The sequence below is a fragment of the Vanessa atalanta genome, chromosome 17 (assembly GCF_905147765.1).
Source record: "Vanessa atalanta chromosome 17, ilVanAtal1.2, whole genome shotgun sequence".
NCBI lineage: Eukaryota > Metazoa > Arthropoda > Insecta > Lepidoptera > Nymphalidae > Vanessa > Vanessa atalanta.
In genome coordinates this window covers 11,420,740-11,440,946 of record NC_061887.1, presented here as the reverse complement: position 1 = coordinate 11,440,946, position 20,207 = coordinate 11,420,740, and the positions used below count along the sequence as shown (strand labels likewise).

The 20,207-nt window shown below is 32.7% G+C and overlaps 3 protein-coding genes across 5 annotated transcripts in view; 1 reads left to right on the top strand and 2 right to left on the bottom strand.

Moving 5' to 3' along the window:
- Positions 1–6: 6 nt before the first annotated feature.
- On the bottom strand, positions 7–4,048 carry LOC125070584 (WD repeat-containing protein 89). The gene is made up of 7 exons (XM_047680507.1): positions 3,777–4,048; positions 3,372–3,592; positions 2,864–3,039; positions 1,989–2,252; positions 1,542–1,630; positions 705–807; positions 7–147 (listed from the first exon to the last, which is right to left on the bottom strand). The coding sequence occupies exons 1-7, from the start codon at positions 3,923–3,925 to the stop codon at positions 13–15; spliced, it is 1,137 nt and encodes a 378-aa protein (XP_047536463.1). The 5' UTR covers positions 3,926–4,048; the 3' UTR covers positions 7–12.
- A 556-nt stretch (positions 4,049–4,604) lies between these two features.
- On the bottom strand, positions 4,605–11,460 carry LOC125070588 (translin-associated factor X-interacting protein 1-like). Its single transcript, XM_047680511.1, has 11 exons — positions 10,271–11,460; positions 9,900–10,037; positions 9,005–9,192; positions 7,943–8,118; positions 7,676–7,802; positions 6,706–6,814; positions 6,469–6,635; positions 6,154–6,349; positions 5,605–5,757; positions 5,097–5,271; positions 4,605–4,840 (listed from the first exon to the last, which is right to left on the bottom strand). Exons 1-11 carry the CDS (start codon positions 11,216–11,218, stop codon positions 4,677–4,679), a joined length of 2,541 nt encoding a protein of 846 aa, XP_047536467.1. The 5' UTR covers positions 11,219–11,460; the 3' UTR covers positions 4,605–4,676.
- Positions 11,461–13,544: 2,084 nt separating this feature from the next.
- The window catches only part of LOC125070582 (ran-binding protein 9), a 33,668-nt gene continuing 27,005 nt past the window's right edge, over positions 13,545–20,207 (top strand). For 2 of the 3 annotated variants that reach the window (XM_047680501.1, XM_047680502.1), the window contains exon 1: positions 13,545–13,758. In XM_047680501.1, coding sequence (XP_047536457.1) covers positions 13,566–13,758 — 193 coding nt within the window. In that variant the 5' untranslated portion in view covers positions 13,545–13,565. The remainder of the gene's footprint in view (positions 13,759–20,207) is intronic. The other variant, XM_047680503.1, reaches the window with a different exon arrangement.

The following is a 20,207-nucleotide window of genomic DNA, read 5'->3' as shown; positions in this document are numbered from 1 at the left end:
AGAAAATAAATATCAATATGGTTTATGTCTCTTGTCGTGTAGACTTTGGTTCTTAAGTTTCTTAGTGATGGTTACAGGTTCCGGAGTGCTGTCAGTGTCCCAAACGCTTATCAGACCTGACTCGCCGGCGGTTACTAATAAGTCTCGCTGAAAATTATTAAAATAAGTGTTACTAACTTATAACATTTAATGACAGGCAGTAGTTTGTGATCATGACATCGAAATGACGCGATATCATTGGTCAAGAGCTTAAATTATCTATGATATTCATAGATAACCGACGAAGCTATTATTGGAACTTGGAAAGTAAAATTATAGTAAAGGGGATATATGTAAGTAGCAAAATGGTGTAGTATTGTATTATAAATAAAGATATATTCAACAACAACTTTTTGTACTGAAAAATATTAGATTAAAAGAAAAGTTACAAGCAACTTGCATGGAATATGTCGATAAAAGGTTTTTTATCTCTACTCCTTGGAATAGATTACACAGTAGCTAAGAAATGAATGAAAAGAATGTTTTACTGGCGGAAATATTTACTTATTTTTTAATTGGATTGGTAAGTGTAACACTGTCAATACACATTGTGGGCCACCCAATGGTCAACACTGCCAGTAGATATTTGCATAAATCCATTAAAGTTACAGATGTCTTTTTGTAGTTTTTAGGTATTAAACTTTTATAATAAAAGTATTGCTTACATCATCATCATATGAACAACATCTGACCACTTGCTTGTTCTTGGTGAAGTTAGTAGTAGGCTGCAGTTTCTTTCCCATCTCCGTCACTGACCTGAGCACCGTCCTGTAATAAAGGATAACAAATTTACAACTACAAGTAAATACTAAAATTTAATAAATATTGTTAATTTTTATATGATATTAAAAATACAAATGACATGCTTTTGTCTGGATGTCGTGTAGTTAACAAAAAGTCAATTATATTTACACAGATACCAAATAAGTTCAGTGTTATTAAACATGGCAACGAAACACTTTCAATAAAAGTATAAAGAAACTGGTTCATAGTTGTTAATATGATTGTAAGTTCAAAAAAGTCATATTTAAAAATTTATTTCCAATTTAAAACTATATATTCAAATGTTGATACATAATTTATTATGATTTTTTTTATTTTAAAAGTTGTGTTACATTTATTATAATTGAAACAGCAATGAAAAAATTATATATTGCAAAAGTTAAATTAAAGGGGATAATTCGGTTTTATGTTCTAATGTTTTAAAGTACTTTTTCAATTTTGACATATAGCATTGCATTAATAATAGCAGAATGACCTTCATTTTATCAAAGAATGGGCATATTTTCAACCTAAATTCATATAGATTAATCTTAGCTTTTATATAAAAGTGTGCCTATAAAAGCCTTTTTATATTATAGCTATATATAAAGTAAAGGTAATTTATGGTGGAGATTTAGCACTGAAATTCTGAACTCTAAGAGCATGTACATTAGATCCTCTTTTTTTCCCATTCAAAATAATTAATAACAATCAAATTATTATTTGTAGAAAGTCCTTACCCTTCTCCTCCATATGACCCAGCCAATATGACCATATTGTCGGCAGATGTGAATGCATCCACTAGGTAGCAGTCATCTGATCTGTGTCTCTGAAATTGAAAGTTAATTAAGTTTATTTTAAAGCATTTAAGAAGTTCTGTATTTATATATTAATACAAATAACAAATATAATGAATAGCATTATACAATGATTAAAACCCACTCTTAGGGAATAACTTGCAAGTTAAAAACAATTATTTTTTTATGTTGTAGGTAGATGGACCATAGAGGCACAAACTCCTACCACCGAGTGAAATGTTCTATTCTAAATTGTAATTTTAATATTTAAAATTAGCTATGAAAGTAATAGATGAGTAATTACTCTAAATAATATGTATATACCATAGACCTTGAAATTAATACTTCATCTCATTTAAATAAATTATTCTTTTTATGATAATAATTTACCTTTATACTTCTAGCAATCTTGTCCCTACTATATGTCTTGATGATGTCCCCAGTACCTGTATCCCATGTCTGCAAATCATTGGACTGGGTGATGCATGCTACATGATTGTCATTTAGCCATGAGATTTTCTCCACTGAATTCTCTACATTCATGGAATATATAAGAGCATCATCTTCCGTCTCTTCCATTAAATTATACACATTGAGAAGGCCATCGAGTGATCCAGTAGCAAGAATTTCTGTTTTTTCTTTGTGGAATTTAACCTGGAATTGATAATTTTTCAATTCATTGGAGTTGTTGTAGAATGCCAAGTTGGCTTAGTCATTGGTCAAAAATCGAGCTAATACCACTGATTTAGGTTAATTTATGACAATAATTCTTTCCATGTCCAGAAATGAAAGAAAACATTGTGATTAGGAAATCATTGTGTAGCCACAAATCAGCAATAATGTAGAAAGTCAGAATGAGCTCTAACCCTTCAAGGAGAAAAGGGGTGAGGGGGCATTGCGCAGTGATTGCGACTAATATAGGATGTCGGTACATAACGTGGGCACTTACATTTTGAGTGAAATTGTATTATAAATAAAAAACTTCTCAAATTATGTTTATAATATAATATCAACTGATATTTTTGAGAAGTCTTTTATAAATTATACTAATATTATAAATGTCAAAGTAACTCTGTCTCTCTGTCTGTTGCTCTTTCATGGCCAAAGAATTGAATTTAATAAATTTTGGTATGAAGCATGCTTGAACCTCGAAGAAGGACATACTACTTTTTTTATCCCTAACACCTGATAACTAACCCTAGTAAGATATATGAACAATATTACATACTGAGCTAACTTAAACCATCAAGTATCTTATAATGTACCTGTGTGATATCATCAGTATGAGAGTTCCAGTAACCACCAAGTGGTTGAGGTTTTCTTTGGTCCCAGAAGACAAGGTATGCATCTTCCTGTACTAGCTGGCTACCGGCACAGATAACACGACCAGTGCAGGAAATGTCCATAGCATCATAAGGTCTTGCAGGTGTGTCCTCCTCTTCTGAATTCGAAACATAAAATATTAATAAGCTAAATTTTGTACTAGATATAGTAACAGAACATCTAAGATATATGGTAACAACTACATATTCAACAACAAACTAACAAAGCATGTCTGTTTGTCTGTCTGAAAGCACTAAACTGAAGTTGTAAGTTACCTTGATATACCAGAATTATAAGCATATTGAATCCAATATATAAATGTAGGGTTTGTTTCTGTTTACCCTGTTTTCAATTACAATAAAGCAAAAGGTCTATTTGCCATTAGTCAGCCTATATGCTTGTTGCATTACTTAAATTAGAAACATTATTATTTAGGTATATAATATATACCTTTATACTCCTGCACACACAGGCCACTGGTTCTTGTATCCCACAATTTAATACCATCATGACCAGCTGAATACAGCAAATAATCTTCCTTAGGGCTGAAGACTAACTCTGTTAGAGCTTTCTGATGGCCACTTAACCTACATACTTGTTTGATAGATGATTTTTCAATCTTATATACCTCAATACTATTATCTAGTAAGCTGACTGCTAAGTTCAATGATCTGTAAATAAGTAAAATTATGTGTACCATTCATTTTGAATTTGCATGTTACAGCATTCACTTCTTTATTGATAATGACAATCTAAAATCATATTCTGTAACTCTTTACACTTTAGAGAACCCTTATTTATTTCGCTTAAAGTATTTTACGTTACGAAATATTTATTTTGGGTATCAATACTTACTTAGTTAAACTTAGTTTATTAATATAAGTTGTCTTTAATGTAACTGCAGTCTCTGTAAGGAGATTATACTTTCGGCTAAATAAATTGTCTAACTCCTCCGGGCTCACCGTGTCTTTATCTATTTCTTCGTTTTCTATTATATCAGACATTTTGATGGATATAAGAATTCAGATTAAACTTAAACAGAATAAAAGAATAAAATAAAACAATTCACTCGCTTTATAACCTATCTCAGCGGCATGATTGCTGTATTGTCATTTAATATTTATTACTGAAATGTCACAGTCAAGTGGCAACAGATGTCAACTAGAGCTTCTGTCAATTATGGTGTACAAATCGATTTAGTCGGGTTTGACCATACCATCGAATATTTTATTCTGTTCTCGAATTGTGCAATCCATAACGCTAATGTAATTGTTCATATACAAAACATTCAAAATTATAAATTTCAAAAGACGTAATCAATGTTTAAGCAAACATATCTCAAGTGAAATTCTAATAATTATTAGTTTATTAATTACATTTTTATAGTATAATTAGGGTCGTAGACACTTCAATCATAAGCGAATATTGCGAGCGCTTCTGATTTTTCATGGGCTTGCAGTTAAATGCTCGTGTCGGATGAAAGTTTGCGACATGTGTATTCAAACATCATAAACTCTTAATAGAACAATAGTTTGTTTAGTAATAGTTTAAGGATAAGAGGAATTAGTCTAGCTGTGGTACATTTCCAGACTGTTTTTTTATTAATGTATGTACAATTTAAATATCATTTAATGTCCTTTATGTTTGCTGCATTTACAAAAAAAAATACATTTAAGAATGAATATATTTATTTAAAAAAAATAAAATCAAATGAACAATTACGATAGCATATTTGCAATGATTCAAATGTAATCATTATTTGTGTCTTCTAGTTCCTCTATAGCGCTGCCCGACCCGCTCTATGTCCCCCGCCGCGAGCCGGGCCACGAGGGCGCGCAGCGGTATCGGCCCGATACTGCTCAGTTCCGCCGTCTGTTCCGAAAACGCCCAGCGGATGTAACGCTCCATGCGGATGTGATCTGGAATGGCAGTTAAATATTTAAAAACCTCACTTTTATGCGACTAGTAAAATATATTTTTAAATAAATAATTGTTTCAAACATTATCCGCGGTACATATTTTGAATTGTGCATGAGCATTTTAATAATGGTTTCTGGTAACGGTCATTGAAAATATTTTAGTTTATTACAATCAGACACAAGATTAAATTTAAATCTGATAAAATTAAAGAGGAATTCAAAACAAAATGTTTTTGTAACAAGACATGTTACATACTTATCGCCGGATCGACAATAGCGAAGGCTCGCTTCAAGCTGTCGACTGTGACGGTCTTGTTGGCTTGTTTCCCGCCGAGTTCGGCCACCACTTCGCGAATGTATTTGTCCTGAGCTAGTTGCCGTTGTCTGTACAATTCTCTAGCGAACTCCACGCGATCGAAGCCCTCCTCGTTCTTAAATACAAAAATATATCTAAAAATGTATACAATTTATCAGCAATTTTTAAGAAAAAGATTTATAATTGATTTATATGTATGTAAGATATATTTATTTATTTATATGTAAGATTTTAATAACCTACGATTTTTTAATGAAAATCAAGTTCTAACGACAAGACAATAATTATTTACATTAAAAAAATCATTTCTATAAATATACATATCATTACATGGGTAAAAAATGGTAACTACGATTTTTATTGTCGGAAGATTTTATATTTTATCTAAAATTTACTAAATTATACACTAAAATTAATGAAGTAGATTTATATTATAATTTTAGCTGACCTCGTAAAATAACTTATCCAAATTGACGTCAGTTGCGTTGATTTTCAGTTTAAGTTGTTTCTTCATGACATCTGTCAAATTTTTGATTTCGACTTCACTTTTAAGCGGGAAAGTAGATCTTGTTACTTTTTCAAAGTCCTCAATTGTAATATTCTATAAAACAAGAGTAAATTATAAATGAAAACGAAGATTAGGTTTTGACCTTATTTGAGACAACATTGCACCATTGCTTATCTTTTTTAACGGGGCTATAATTATTGGTTTGCACTGTAAATCTTTTTGATTACATTTATAAATATATTATAAATTCACCTGTCTGAGTAGGTAGCACCCACATATAATATATTATGTCAGCAAATGTACCGTTTAAAAATAACATAAAATCTCTGTTATTAAGGTTTGTGGCGCATTTATGATGAGGGAATGATTAATATTTCTTACAGCATCAATGTCCACATGTACTGGTGACCACCTACCAACAGGTGGTCTATTTGCCAGCCGGTCTACTACTAATTCGTCGTTTATTTAGGTTTGATATTAGTATATTACCTCCCCGTCTTTGCTATGCTTATACAGTTGCTCCTTGATCGTGTACCACTGATCCCGATGGCCCCAGTAGATGTCCTCGCTGAGCTGGCCGTGCAGCACCCCCCAGAACAGCTTCACCTGCGGCTCGTCCAGCATCTGCTCGGCTGCAGCGCACAGGTTGTAGGCCCATTCCGCTCGAATAGACGGTTGATGGTACCTTGCGGGGTGTCGATGACAGTTCAACTCGTATATAAAAAAAGCATTCGTTCGTTCGTCCAATATGCGCTCACGTATCGGTGATCCAACGCAGCCGACACGAGGCGGAGGGCCGCTCACCTCTCCTCGAAGTAGTGCGTGAGGTAGTCCTGCATGGGCACGGCGGGGTGGCGCCGCTTGCCGCCCCACACGGCGGCGAGCGCCACGCGCAGCTCGCGGCGCGACAGGCGCAGGTTGCGCACGCGGCCCTCGTGGCGCAGGTACGGCGGCACCGCGGGGTCCGAGCCCTGTCGCCGCGCGCACGGTTACGGCGCCGTAATGCCGGTACGGTACATTGAGTAGGGGGGCGTTGCTCACCAGTCCGTCGAAATATTCCAAATGCTCGCTCTCTGCGGCCGGTCCGAGTTCCTTCAGTAAAACTCTGAGCATGTTTCTCGAGGACAAGCCGCTCGCTAGTTGCCACCATCTGAGGCGACCCTCACGTCAATACAAAACATACAAAAAAGATTTTGTACATTTAACACACGTTTACGCAATATGAAGCAGAACAGATGGCCGGACTTTGTGCGAGGCCGCCTGGGAAGGTCCCACCCGCTCGTTAGAGAATTAACAGACAAACATCATTACTTGGATTGTTTTGATGAATCTTGTTGCGATGCATTGGCGATGTATAGAATGGTTAAAAAAAATTACGGCGCCTATGTCTATGAGCAGTGGTGACCACTTACCATCATTTGCCTATCCACCAATGTAAGTTAACTTAGCAGATTATTGTCCAGCAGATCAAAATAAATGTGAGTTCTGTTAGCATGCAACAGTGTTGCAGTTCCTGATGGTTTTTCAAAGTTCAAACCTTGGCCTTCTCTCCGTTTAAAGAGAAACGAAGCTTACTCCGCCAAAGAGTAAAATTCTATTATACTAGCTAACTATTATGATTGAATTTTGACACTACACCATAAACCTATGTAAGAGGAGATTATATGCCTATCTATCTAGTTGAGTGAGGCTTTGCTAACGAGATGTAAGATCTTAGAGTGAGTGAGACGACTAGGCGAAATGACAGCAAAAAAAATTACAAATTTGATTATTTTTGTTATGTTAATTTGATTATAACGCCAATTATTTAACGTGGAGGTGCGCGCATTCGTGATGAATTATTTTTTTATGAATGAAGTGAAGTGAGTGACATGATGTTATTCTGCTACGTTTTGATGCGAGTTCGTGGCACGTGTCGCCGTATCCTACGATATAATACTAAACTTTTTTTAAAGGTTTTCTATCATCGCTGAGTTAATTAATAAAAGCATATTAAGTACAAAGCCCATACCGGTCCCGACCCCCACTGATGAAGTCTGCGCATATCTCCCATTGTGGACGGGGAGTCCCCGCTCGCTCCAATTCTCTGCACCGCTCCTTGCATTCCATCAATTCTTCTTCCACGCCTTTCTTCTGCGCTGTAAAACGTAATCGTTTTTCTTTTCAGCTCACCTTCATAATTTCATGATAACGTTATTATTATAGCAACCTATTATATGAATAACCTTCCCATGGGAAGTATAAAAAAATGTAGGTTTATCTCTCACAAATTTCTTACCTAACACGCGTTTATGTGTATTCTGCAAAGCTTCAAATTCCGAAGTTAGCGAGTCTAGTTTCTTGGAGATGTCATAGAACTTGGCCTCTAAGTTGTCGTGTTCGCGTCGAGGCACCGTCTCCGAGTACTCGTCTGTCACCCTTTTCAATTCGGTTTGAGTTGTTGATAGCTGCTCTCTTAAATTTTAAATAAAAATATTCCATTTAGATAAGGTTCATCTATAATCTATATCGTCTGTAATTTTTTTAAAACATGATTTTGCGAACGAGCTAATAATAGCGATCTTAAATACGACTGACATTTTTTTAATAATTGATAACAATGAACAAGGTGGCGTTTATATCATAAATTGTAATATTATTTGTACGATAATACATTTATCCCGTTTCAGGGAACTCATGCTTTAGCACTGGAGCGCTTTTTTTATTGGAAAGATGTAGCTAGCGCGGCTTACAGTAGAGGGAATTGACAGAAATTTTCACGTAATAAAAATCGTTATGCTAGCCTCTTCCTCAATGGCTCTCTCTTATTTAAGTAACACTAGTTGCCACCCGCAGTTTCGCTCGCGTTTTAGGGGTTGGTCATCAGGTGTTATGTGCTTCAAGTCAAGCTTCATTCTCGCTTCATACCAAATTTAATTAAATTCGGTCCAGTGGTTTCGCCATTTCGCAGAACAATAGACAGACAGATAGACAGGCTTACTTTCGCATTTATAATATTAAGTACAGATTTTTTAAACTTAATTTTTGTGTTTAATTGACACGTAAATTTTAATAACAATATTTGTTTCTTGTCATTTTATTATTCTCAAACGTTGTAAATTTACTTCATTGTATCAGTTATTTAATTGACCCGCTGAGTTTCTTTCGCCGGTTCTTCTCAGGTCAGGTTATTTTGTTTTCCGAACCGGTGCTAGTGTTTAATTTGACTATCAATAAGTAAGTGTAATGCATCTATATTGAAAAAAATTGAGTTTGAGGTTTTAGTTTTGAGTTTATTACATAACATATAGTGAAAGCGACTTCGTTTCAATTTATTACTTTCTGGGTTGGCAGTACTTACCGACATCGCTCTAACGCAATTCTGAGCACGACGGGATCGCCGTAGGCATCGTCGACGTATAAAGATCGGGAAGTTCCGTCTAATTCGCGCAATTTTAGCTGAAGAGCGACATTTTCAAAGTATAGTGTGTAACGTGCGTCGCGTTCTTTCATTAATGTTATGTAATCAGAAAATTTGTCGTCGGAGAGCTAAAACAACATCGTAACACTCTCTAATTATTACTGATAACAAATAAAACTTATACACATATACAATTAAGGTTAAATTTTCAATTGTAACCTTTATCTAAATAATTAATTGATACAATGAATTAAAAAAAAAAAAAAGAAACACATAAAAAACAAACATCAATTTCTTTTAAACATTGCATAGGGGCATAAGCTAAAATCCTAAAAGTTAAAATGATAGTTTTTTTTAAAAGTATGGTGTACCCACTTATATTTTGATTGCATTTAAAAATATATTTAATAGAGTAAAGTTTATTTTTAACATTTAAAATATATGATACATTGTTTTCTTAAATAAAAAAGGAGAGAAAGAAAAACATCAATAAAACAGTTACAAAATGTAATTAATAATAAAATAAAAATGCAGTAACCATTACAAACAATGGCATTGATCCCAATTAAATGCACAATAAAAATAAATTAAATTAAATTAACATTTAAAAATAATAACAATTACATTACATGTTTTTTCATTTGTATTTCTATTACAGATTACCCAGAAGTTGTTGTGGTTGTTAAAGATTTTTATGAGGGAAATATCTGTATGGGATCTTTATAGAATTTTTAGGTTTTTAGATTAAAAAAAAGCTATAAATAGATTTTGTCCTAGGAGTAACTAATGACATTATAATTAATTTAGGAACTCTGTTTTTTTAGAATTTACAAACCTTTCCCAATTCTTTTTTCAATTTTGATATTTCAAAAGTTAATTTAAGATTTTCTTGCCTCAGTTCTTGACTTTCTCTCATCAATGTTCTCACTTTCTCATCTCTTTGTTTTTTCCTCACGGATATGCCAAAAACTTTCTGTAATATTGAATATGATTCATTTATTATCAAGAATTCAATGTTATTTTTTTACTAACTCAAATGTTTTTTAATTTATAAATTTTATTGATACAACAAAAAATTTTATAGAAATCTAAAACACAGTGTCTAATAATAATTGAAGTATTATTGACCCCATTAGTTTCTCCTTATATAAATACTAACTCATAACTATTTTAGTGATGGAGTTTTTTCTTGGACCAGGCCTGAACTTCCTTTATAATCTGAGTTATGTCTTCTGCATAAGTTCTACAACAGCCTCCAATAAACTTCACATTGAGGTCTAACCACTCATGAACAAAACAATCTAGAGATTCACACTCTTCTTTCTTCTCCCAGCCACTTTTAGGATTATATTTTTCTCCAGAGTTGGGATAAGTGACAATAGGTATTGAAATGTCCAGGCCTTCACTTAAATCCCTCATCAAGTTGGCTACAATCTTTGGTGAACAACAATTAGTCCCAACAGCTATTAATTGTTCAGGATTTGAATTCCAACATTTTCTTGCTGTTGATTGAAAGTTTTCTCCATGGGCCAGATTTCTATCATCTTTACAGCTTAAAGATATCCAAGCCTTTCTATTTGGGTACTGCTTTAACATGTCAACTAGAACTAAAGCTTCTTTTTGACACGGTATTGTTTCTAGTGCTAATAAATCCACACCCGACGACACCAGTGTGTCCATGCGTGGCTTGTGCCACTCCCGCATAGCATCTTCAGGGGTCTTATCGGCATATGTTCCAGTATACTCTGATCCATCATGTAAATAGGCGCCATATGGACCAACGGAGCCTGCTATTAATATTGAGCGATGAGGTATATCGTTTTCCTGGCACTCTTGTGAATATATGTCTCTAGCACGTTTAGCAAGGTCTACTGCAAGGCGAATAAGCTCATACCCTTCTTGTTCGGTTACTCCAAGATGTTTGACAAATCCGCTTATTGAGGCCTGGTAGGTATTAGTACTTATTACATCAGCGCCGGCTCGTATGAAATCTAAATGTGTTTTGACGACATCTTCCGGATTTGTTCGAAGAAATCGGGCACTCCACAATGGATCACCATCTGCTGAAATACCTACATGTCGGGATATTTGGGATGAGAAACCTCCATCGAGAACGTAAACTTTGTTGGGATCCGGCGAAAATGTAGTTGACATTTTACTATATAATTAATATACTTATTGAAACTCCTTTTAATAATTTATGGGGATATGCGTCTTATTTATTACTATATCATAAAATGGTGTAATCGTAACTATCGCTTAAAAGTTAATGTAAACAAAATTAAATTGTTGAATGTTGAGCAATATCAAAACAACGAATAACGTAGAAAATCACCAAAACCGAGAACTGACGATAATCTTTTTTTTTTATTTTGACTTTTATTTGTGCCAAGAGGGCACAGATTATTTCGCCAATGTCACATGCGAGACGATAATCTTTATCGTTTATCGTGATATGTCAATGTCAGTAGTACAGTTATCACTTGTCACAGAAGACCGTAGTAATTTTCTGTCATAGTATAGTTTAAGTACCATTCATTTAAAAGTTCTTATAGTGTAGTATCGAATAAAATATTATTATATATAAGTGTATACTCCTTCCACCTTACTTTTTACTGTATAACACCTAATTTGTATGCCTAAGTGTTTACTCAGGTTCCAAGCTATATTAGTAATCAGTAGTATATTCATGATGTAACAAACAGACGGACAGAGTTACTTTCGCAATTATAATGTTATATTATATATTTTGAATGTTGACATGATTATATACATATATTCGATATGATTTGGTGACATAATCAAACCTTGTAGGTATTACTCAGTCATTAGTCAAACAGCATTACCTACAAAAACAATTTTATGCTCGTATTTGAAACAATTTCTTATGTAAGAACTTAAATAAGGTAAAACATAAAAATTATCTATGTGTTATGTTTACAAAGATAAACACGATCAGTGTATCTAGTAAGGTCAAATATTTATCTTATTTTTATACTTAACTACAAAACTTCTTACAATACTTTTAGACGCAATAATGCTGGTGATGGTAAATAATTACCGAAAAATATTTACGATTTATTCTCGAAATAACTGTGACTTCACTAAAAATTTATGTTAAAAAGTAGCTGTAGATATATATTAGTATAATTATCTACTTTCGTTTTAGCTTCGGGATTGAATGTACGACATTACTAAGTGGCCTGACATATACCGTTGAGCTATTGAGCTATCGAGACTACTTTTATGATATTATTACTATGTCAATATGCTTATGCTTGAATGCAATTGTATTACTTACATCTTGTATTATGAATTGTGAAATTCTCTCGTCTCTTATTTGTAACGCGTCTTCATAAGCATTTTTAATTTTCAATAAAAGAGAGGAATGTGAAACAGCATAATCAATTAATTCCTTAAAAGCTTCTTGATAGATCTGTAATTAAAAAACACTTTATATAGTTTTTGAATACAAAACTTACTTCACTAAACTCAGACTATAAGAACCTCGAGAGTTTCATCGAAATATAACTGTCTAGTCTCTAATAACTCTGAATTAGTATTTTTAATTAATTTTAATTTCGATTGAATCTTAAATTCAATATCTTTAACGTATTTTGGAGTTGCGCTTTGCATTTTTAAACAGGTTAACATAGTTAGTGGTTGTTGGAGAATGTTATCATGCCTTTATCTAAAACAAGTGATTAGTTTCTGTAGTGATTATCAGGGATTTGGTAAACGTTGAGTAATCTTTGTCAATTGTTTATTATAGTTCGAATATTATTTTTTATATGCTTGGGTAAATTAGAACATGTATAATTAAAACATTAAAATAATAACCCTTAAAACCACAAGAGAACTAAAGACAAATAAACTACATTTAACATCGAATAATTGATGCGATATTATTGGTTTGCATATTTATTGCATTGTTATAGTAAGCTTGAATAATCTATGATAGACTTTCTTCCGTGATGAAAAAATAGTAAAAATCTCAAAAAGCTATGTTTTTAATGTCATCAACATTTAAATTTCAAGTAGTCAAGTGGAATAATATTGGAGTGCCGAATAAAGTAGAATTATTAGTGAATCGTATGGAATACGTAAATATTATAAGGTTTGTTTATTTGACTCCTTTTTCGGTTGGATTGTAATTCTAAATACTAAACTCAATCCAAAATGATAAAAGATATATAACATCTTCAACGATATCTCAAAAGCTTATCTTTAAGTAAATCTGCTCTCTTATTATAGTCCTAATTCCATAAGTCCTATAATAATTTTTATTGATACGGTGTTTCATCATATTCCTTGACGGTATTAAATTTATAATTATAATTTAAGTAACAATAAGGTTACCAATTATGTAAACATACCTTAAAGAGTATCTAGAGTTACGTTTAAGTTATCTATGATATGTTGGCTGCTGCTGCCATCTGTGTGCATATTCCGAACTAGTGGATGTGACGTCATTGACAGACATGAAATACGGAAATTAGAAATGGCTGCGATGGGTAGTGGACGGGGGACGATGGAATCCCAAAATCAAGTGCAAAGTGATAATGTAGACCGTTTAAAATTGCTTTATCCTAATGTGAACGAAGATGAAACACCCTTACCGAGGTCATGGAGTACAAAGGACAAATTCAGCTACATCGGGTTATCGCAAAATAATCTCAGAGTGCACTACAAAGGTAAGTTTCAAGGTTTGTTTATGGATTAGTTATTCGCAAATCTATTTAATGGTTTACACAAAAGTAGCTTAATCGTGGATACAGTATTCTTATTTAGCATTTAGTTTTCTTGGACAATCTGACGTGTCAACATTTTGTCGTAATGTTAGGCGCTAGAAACTCGATCACTCAAACAAAGAAATCAGCTGATCGTATATTTTGTAACGACATTAGAAAATGTGTGATGACTATTTTTATTACGCGTAAAAATACATAAAAACCACTTTGGCGTGTTCTTTTTAGTGTTATCTTGTTTTTAATTAAATAAAAACCGTTCAATACTGTACAAGGTCTCTCCTCACTAGAAATGGCAGACAAAACTTAGGACTCGTACTAAATCGTATTGCTGAAATAAAAATAGCAAACAAAAACATTTATTCATTTAGCTTATTGTTTTTAGGAGACATACTAAGTTATGTTATGTGAAAAACAATGAATCTCTTGAATAATTATTCAATAGCTTAAATGCGTAATTTATGTCGTATGTATTCTTAAGTGCTCCCATACAAGTTTATACATTAAATTATTTTATTTTAAAAATCATGTTAACGATACATAATTAAACACAAAATATTGTTTTTTTTTATTATTATTATTTTGTCAGGAAAAAAAATGTTAATTTTATTATTTAAATTTTTAAATTTATAATCGTAGGTACTTGTAAAGTTCAGTTTAGTTTTTACTAATAACATACTTGTATATTTATTTATAATTATACAAAGTGACAAAATTAATTGCAATATGAGTGTTTTTTTGAATTCATATATATTTTACAGTATTTAAATTTCACAAATGTTAATTGCTAGCCTATGCCCCTTAAATACCAGTAAACATTACTGGTTGTAGATTTAAGTTTGAGATGGAATCCCCTTATATCAATTGCAGACTTTCATAAGTGGTCTCAAAATTATAAATTAGACTTTCACCATCATAACAATAAATACAAGTTTTAATTATTATAAACAATTTAGTAATTTTTGTCTTATGCTAAAATGAACAGACAATTTACAGTTCTAACGTCACTGAGTTTTCATGTGTTCAATTTGTTTTTATAATTTATCTTATGTTCTGCGGTGATTGACAACATTATGATAAAACAAGCTTGTGTAAGATGGTATTCTGGTACATGTATTCCCAATGACCAGCACTGTAACTAGCATGGTTGATTAACCTTCAAACACTTCTTAAGAAAAAGTACTTTAATTTATGGTCTCTTTCTAGAATGTTATCTGAACAGTTATTCAGGTAATACTGATGGTACACGAATCATCTCTAGTACACAATCGTTAAATTAATTTTGTAGAAATCCTGACACTCTATACATTATAATTGTATAAAAAGATTATAATAAAAGTAAAAATAAAATACAACAAAAAAAAATCGACTGATACACATGAGCTCACTTTTCTCAGGATCTATTTATCTGATTAGAATATTGTTATTTTGCACTAGATGTCTTCTGTTCACTCATGAAACCCTGTGCATAGTACTTTTAAATGCAGGATAGTTTATTTTATTAAAATAGAAACATAATATTGTTTATTGTACTACTATTTATTAATATTAGTGCGAGCATTGCAAGCATTTACACATAAATATTATTATTTATTATGTAATGTAGGTTTCATGATGGTCATGCATGTTTAAATTTTTTTACACACTAATATATATCACATTATGTCATCAAATATAGTTTTATCAATGTACAAACTTGCTGTTGCTTTAATGATGGCATGTTCACCCTTCTAATTGCAACAACATTCATGTGTATAGTGGTAAAATAATTAGTGAATAGGTTAAAGTACAAAGCCCTAGTAGAAATCTGACAGTACTAGAGGGCGTGCGATACTATTTAACTCCACTTATAAGTAGGACACAGCAATATTAGACCCACAGATGGGTTTTACTAAAACTCATTTTGGTAATAATATTAAAGCCATTTATTTCCGAAATTTGGTTATAATATTTGACACCAAAAAGAAACTATAAATTGTTCCGTAGTTCAGCATTGGTCTCTAACTGTAACACCAATTCAGCATTGCTTTCGAGGTTAGGCAGATATTGTTTTCTCATCTTCTTTTGGACATCCTCTATTCTAGTCAATTAGTATGGCCAAAGCGAATAGTATTTTAGATAATTTAAATATATTTAGAACATGGCTTGTCCCAGAAAATAAGCAGATTAATTTAAAAATGGAAGTGTATTTATTTGAATGCTTGTTTGGGTAATGTATTAATTATATTATTTACGTTGGTACTATGAAGCTAGAATGCAGATGCAGAGGTTCGAAATCTAGGCCGGACCAGTTATTGGGTTTTTCTATAAATTTGGCATTTCTTACACTCTTGCCTCAATAAACTCGAGAGTTGGTTCTAATCTGGACTGTTTCCAATATTGTTGGATAACCGTTAAATTGTGTATGAGTTGTGGAATAGAGAGTACACATTTATGCTTTATGATCTCGCCTGCGTTGTCGTTTAGTTTCCGTTGAGAATTGACTTCGTAGCCGAAATCCGTTTGTCCGTCATCAACAAATTGGCTGTTCAGATTTTAATAGGAAATCAAGAAAGATGTGTTATATCTGTCTTGATATTTATTTCTTAAGGGAAACACGCTTAATGTAATTGTAATGTTAAACGTAATGGCATTTTTATTATTGACTAATGAATATCGATATTTTAGAAAATTACATTATCATGAATATCTTAGGGGATGGTAACGAACATCAGTCGCGTCGGTTGTTGACCGCGCTGATAGTCCACGGAGGTGCACTAACCTGCAAGTCTAGACGTAGACCCTAAAAAGCCGGGGTCGACGTTTTCCCGACGTTCTTTGTTGTCTGACTGACGTTATTTGTATTAATCTAACAATTTAAATTGGAATATGGTACGTCTGACTGTATGTTAGCTTTTATTTCAACATTTTCATGGGAATTTACTTTTTACTTACGAAGTTTAAATTATTAAATTAGAAAAAGAAGACAAAACATTGTGAAACGATACAACCTTTTGGTAGGTAAGAGGTTTAGGAAATCACTACCATAATAAGTACGTTTTTGACGCATGCGGACTGTCTACCAAGGTACCAGACTTCGGGAGTAGCTAATTTGGTATTGGTCATATTTAAATGAGAAAGAATTTGGAAAAAATATATCGTCTGACTTACAACATTTTACGATGTAATAGAAAATATAAATTTTTACAAAACTTATTTTAACAATATTCAATTATTAATTGTTTTCCGTTGTAAATTACTGTTTGGAAATTTTGTATTGACAAGCTTAGAAACGTTCTGCTTAGGTCTGAAACGGCGCGGTAAGTGGAAGTAAGTATCTATTCCCCTATCCTCTCTACTCGCTCGGGGTGGAATTTGTTAATCAAAGGGAACACCCGTGAGGTATACCCTATTCAATAAAAATGAATCATTAAAGTCGGCTTTAAATAAAAAATCGACAACCTCTTTTCTGTCTTTATTAAAGTATATTAATAATTAATTAATTAATTCTTTAAGTTTCTCCATGTCAATTCTTTTTTTAAACAATATGCAATGTTGCTAATTCGCGACCATCATTCGCTTGCTATTCGCTTAACGATGAATAATTTAAATACGTAGCACTCGCGTATGTATGTCATCTTGTCATCATAATATTTCAATGCACTTGTCGAAACATGCAGAAATGCAATTCGAAAATGAATGATGGACAAAATTATTATTATTACGAATGAGATGTTTTTCGCTTTAAATATACTCGGTGTAGTTACATAAATCTATGAATTGTCATATTCAAAAGCTCCATAGAATTTATAAATATTGTTAATTATTATTTACCGATAAAGAAGTGAAAAATTAAATTACAAAAGGATGCTATTCATTTTTATTAAAATTCTACATATTTTATTTCTGTTTTCGTAATGGTTTTTTTTTTTAAATAAAGTTGCTATGTTTGAATGAAATAAAGTTTGCAGCGGATACTCAATACTTTATGGATATGTATCCATTAACATAGTTCATGGTTACATATGATGGATTTAGTCTACACTAATATATTTAAAGTGTAATATTTAAATGTACAAAATCGCAAAGATCAATTTAATACATTTGTATCCTGTTTTATTAAAATATTTACTTCTTTTATTTCGTTGCTCTGGACGAGTACTGGACTAATTTGTCTTTGCCTTTTCGTATATTAAAATATTACAGTTTAAATATATTTTGACAATTTGAGAATGTGTAGATACGAACTGTCAATAATGATTATGGACGAATTTCGACCATCGGGCTAACTTATACTAAACTTATATTAGTACAAATTGTTTGTTTCCCCTTCCGTTCCCTTGTCTCTCTGTGTGCCTGTCTCGATCCATCATTTATGCATTCGTTTGCCAAATTCAACAAAAAACAAAGCTACAAATGCTTTTTGTTCTCTTGTTCTTTATTAAGGTCCAATAATTTGTCCAATCATAAACAAGTCGGCAATGAAATCATTTGTATCATCGTTTTATAAGATTTCGTTGTATGTGTAGCAATCACCGGCTTGGAATGTGGAATCGGCCTTGAAAAAAAATGACTAGAAAAGCTAATTATAGTAGTTATTTAGTAATTAAATTAACGTAACTTCTTGAAAATTTCTATCTTAAGTGGAAGTTTTAAATGACGCTGCTTCAATGGCGACTGGAGAATGCTCTGTGATAGAATTCCATTTGTCAGTTTTACTTGTCAAATTTTGATTATACATACCAGTTTCATGCACAGAAGATTGTCTATAGTTTGCGGAAATCGATGATATGACTCCGCTCCCTAATGTCGCAGCGAACTTATATAGCCTTGTAATGTTCCTCAATAGATGAATTATATCTGTGAAAAAAACTACGATATCCTTAAAAATAATCATTTAGATCGGACTACTAGTTCCTAAACAGATATTCCTATAGAAATAAGATTTATCATTTACCTAAAAATGCACAATATATGCATTTTTAGTGGACGCTATATTCAGCAGATCGGGAGAATTTTTCTGTCTTCAACCTTCAAAATATAGATATAAACAGTCTTCTTGGCTTCTATGTTGTCTCAAAATATACGCACACGTATTTTTTTTAAAATATATTAACAGATAAATACTGCTCGGAACTGAATGTGGTCTTGTTTATATTATCTGGTGTATTTTTTTAGATGACTACTTCGATCTCGTTATTATGGAGGCTTGAGAACTTCCAGTGACTATGGTACTCAATTTTATACTCACTTAATGACATTTCTTCAATCTCATAAAACTGTAGTCATCATCGCTCCGGCTGATTCTGGTATTTTAAACTGCTTAGGAGGTGGTGAACTAGTTTTGTGTAATTGCTTATGCTTTTGCTTCGAGTCAGGCCTAAGTAGTAAACCTATTCGGGCATTTATTCCCCGTTCACAATTCTCACCAATATTTACGCAGGATCTCTCACTTGCACTGACATTTGCCATATAGAGGATATAGAACACTATTTAGAGGATACTCTAAATGGTGTTCAATCTGATATTCCAACGAATGCAGATAATCTTCTAACTATTTTTTGGACTTTTGCGATGTCTGACGTGGAGGTCATATGGCTGTCCACAAAATTGATCAATCAGATCATCAGTTAATTGTCGATCATGCCACATGTAAACAATGGATATCTGTATTTGCCACTTGTTTTCATTACGAAATAAATACAGTAATATAAGGATTTTTATCAGATTTAAATTGGAAATTAATGTGTACGAGATCTTTTGCATTAACAGTAGCGAAGGGCGTCATATTTAGCTTATATGTAAACACACAATCATGAATGCGAAAAATCATCTGATTCTTTCGCCGGCCAATAACGCGCATTAAAAGAGAATGTTATCAATCCTACATCACTTAACTCGTTCCGATTCATACACTTACTTGCTACTTCATCAAATGTTTCCTTTTCATCTGTCATGCTAATTAAGTGGGCATATATATCGGTTGCGTTAGCTATGAATGTGGCTTCACATTTCTTAGATGATTCTTAGGAAATATCATAAATATTCTCCCGGCGGTAGTTCTTTGTGCATGCCCATTTATATGGGTACCACTCACTTGTTAATTAATGTACCGTTAAGACCAAAGCCAGTATAATTACAGGGTGAAGAGACATCTTAGATTCAATGGCGGCGCATTGATTGTGTTTAGATTGGATATAGGTACTACTTACATTGCTAGTGTACATGTGTGGATAAAGTTGACGACTTAATCTCATGGCACATGGGCTCGTCTGTCTTTCTAATACATATTTAAAAAAATAAAGGCGGGTTGATTAGTACACATGCGGCAGTTCTTCCCTCACATGCAAGTTTCCTCACGATGTTTTCGTTCGCAGCCGAGAACAAGATGAATTAAAAAAAAAATGAAGCGTTGC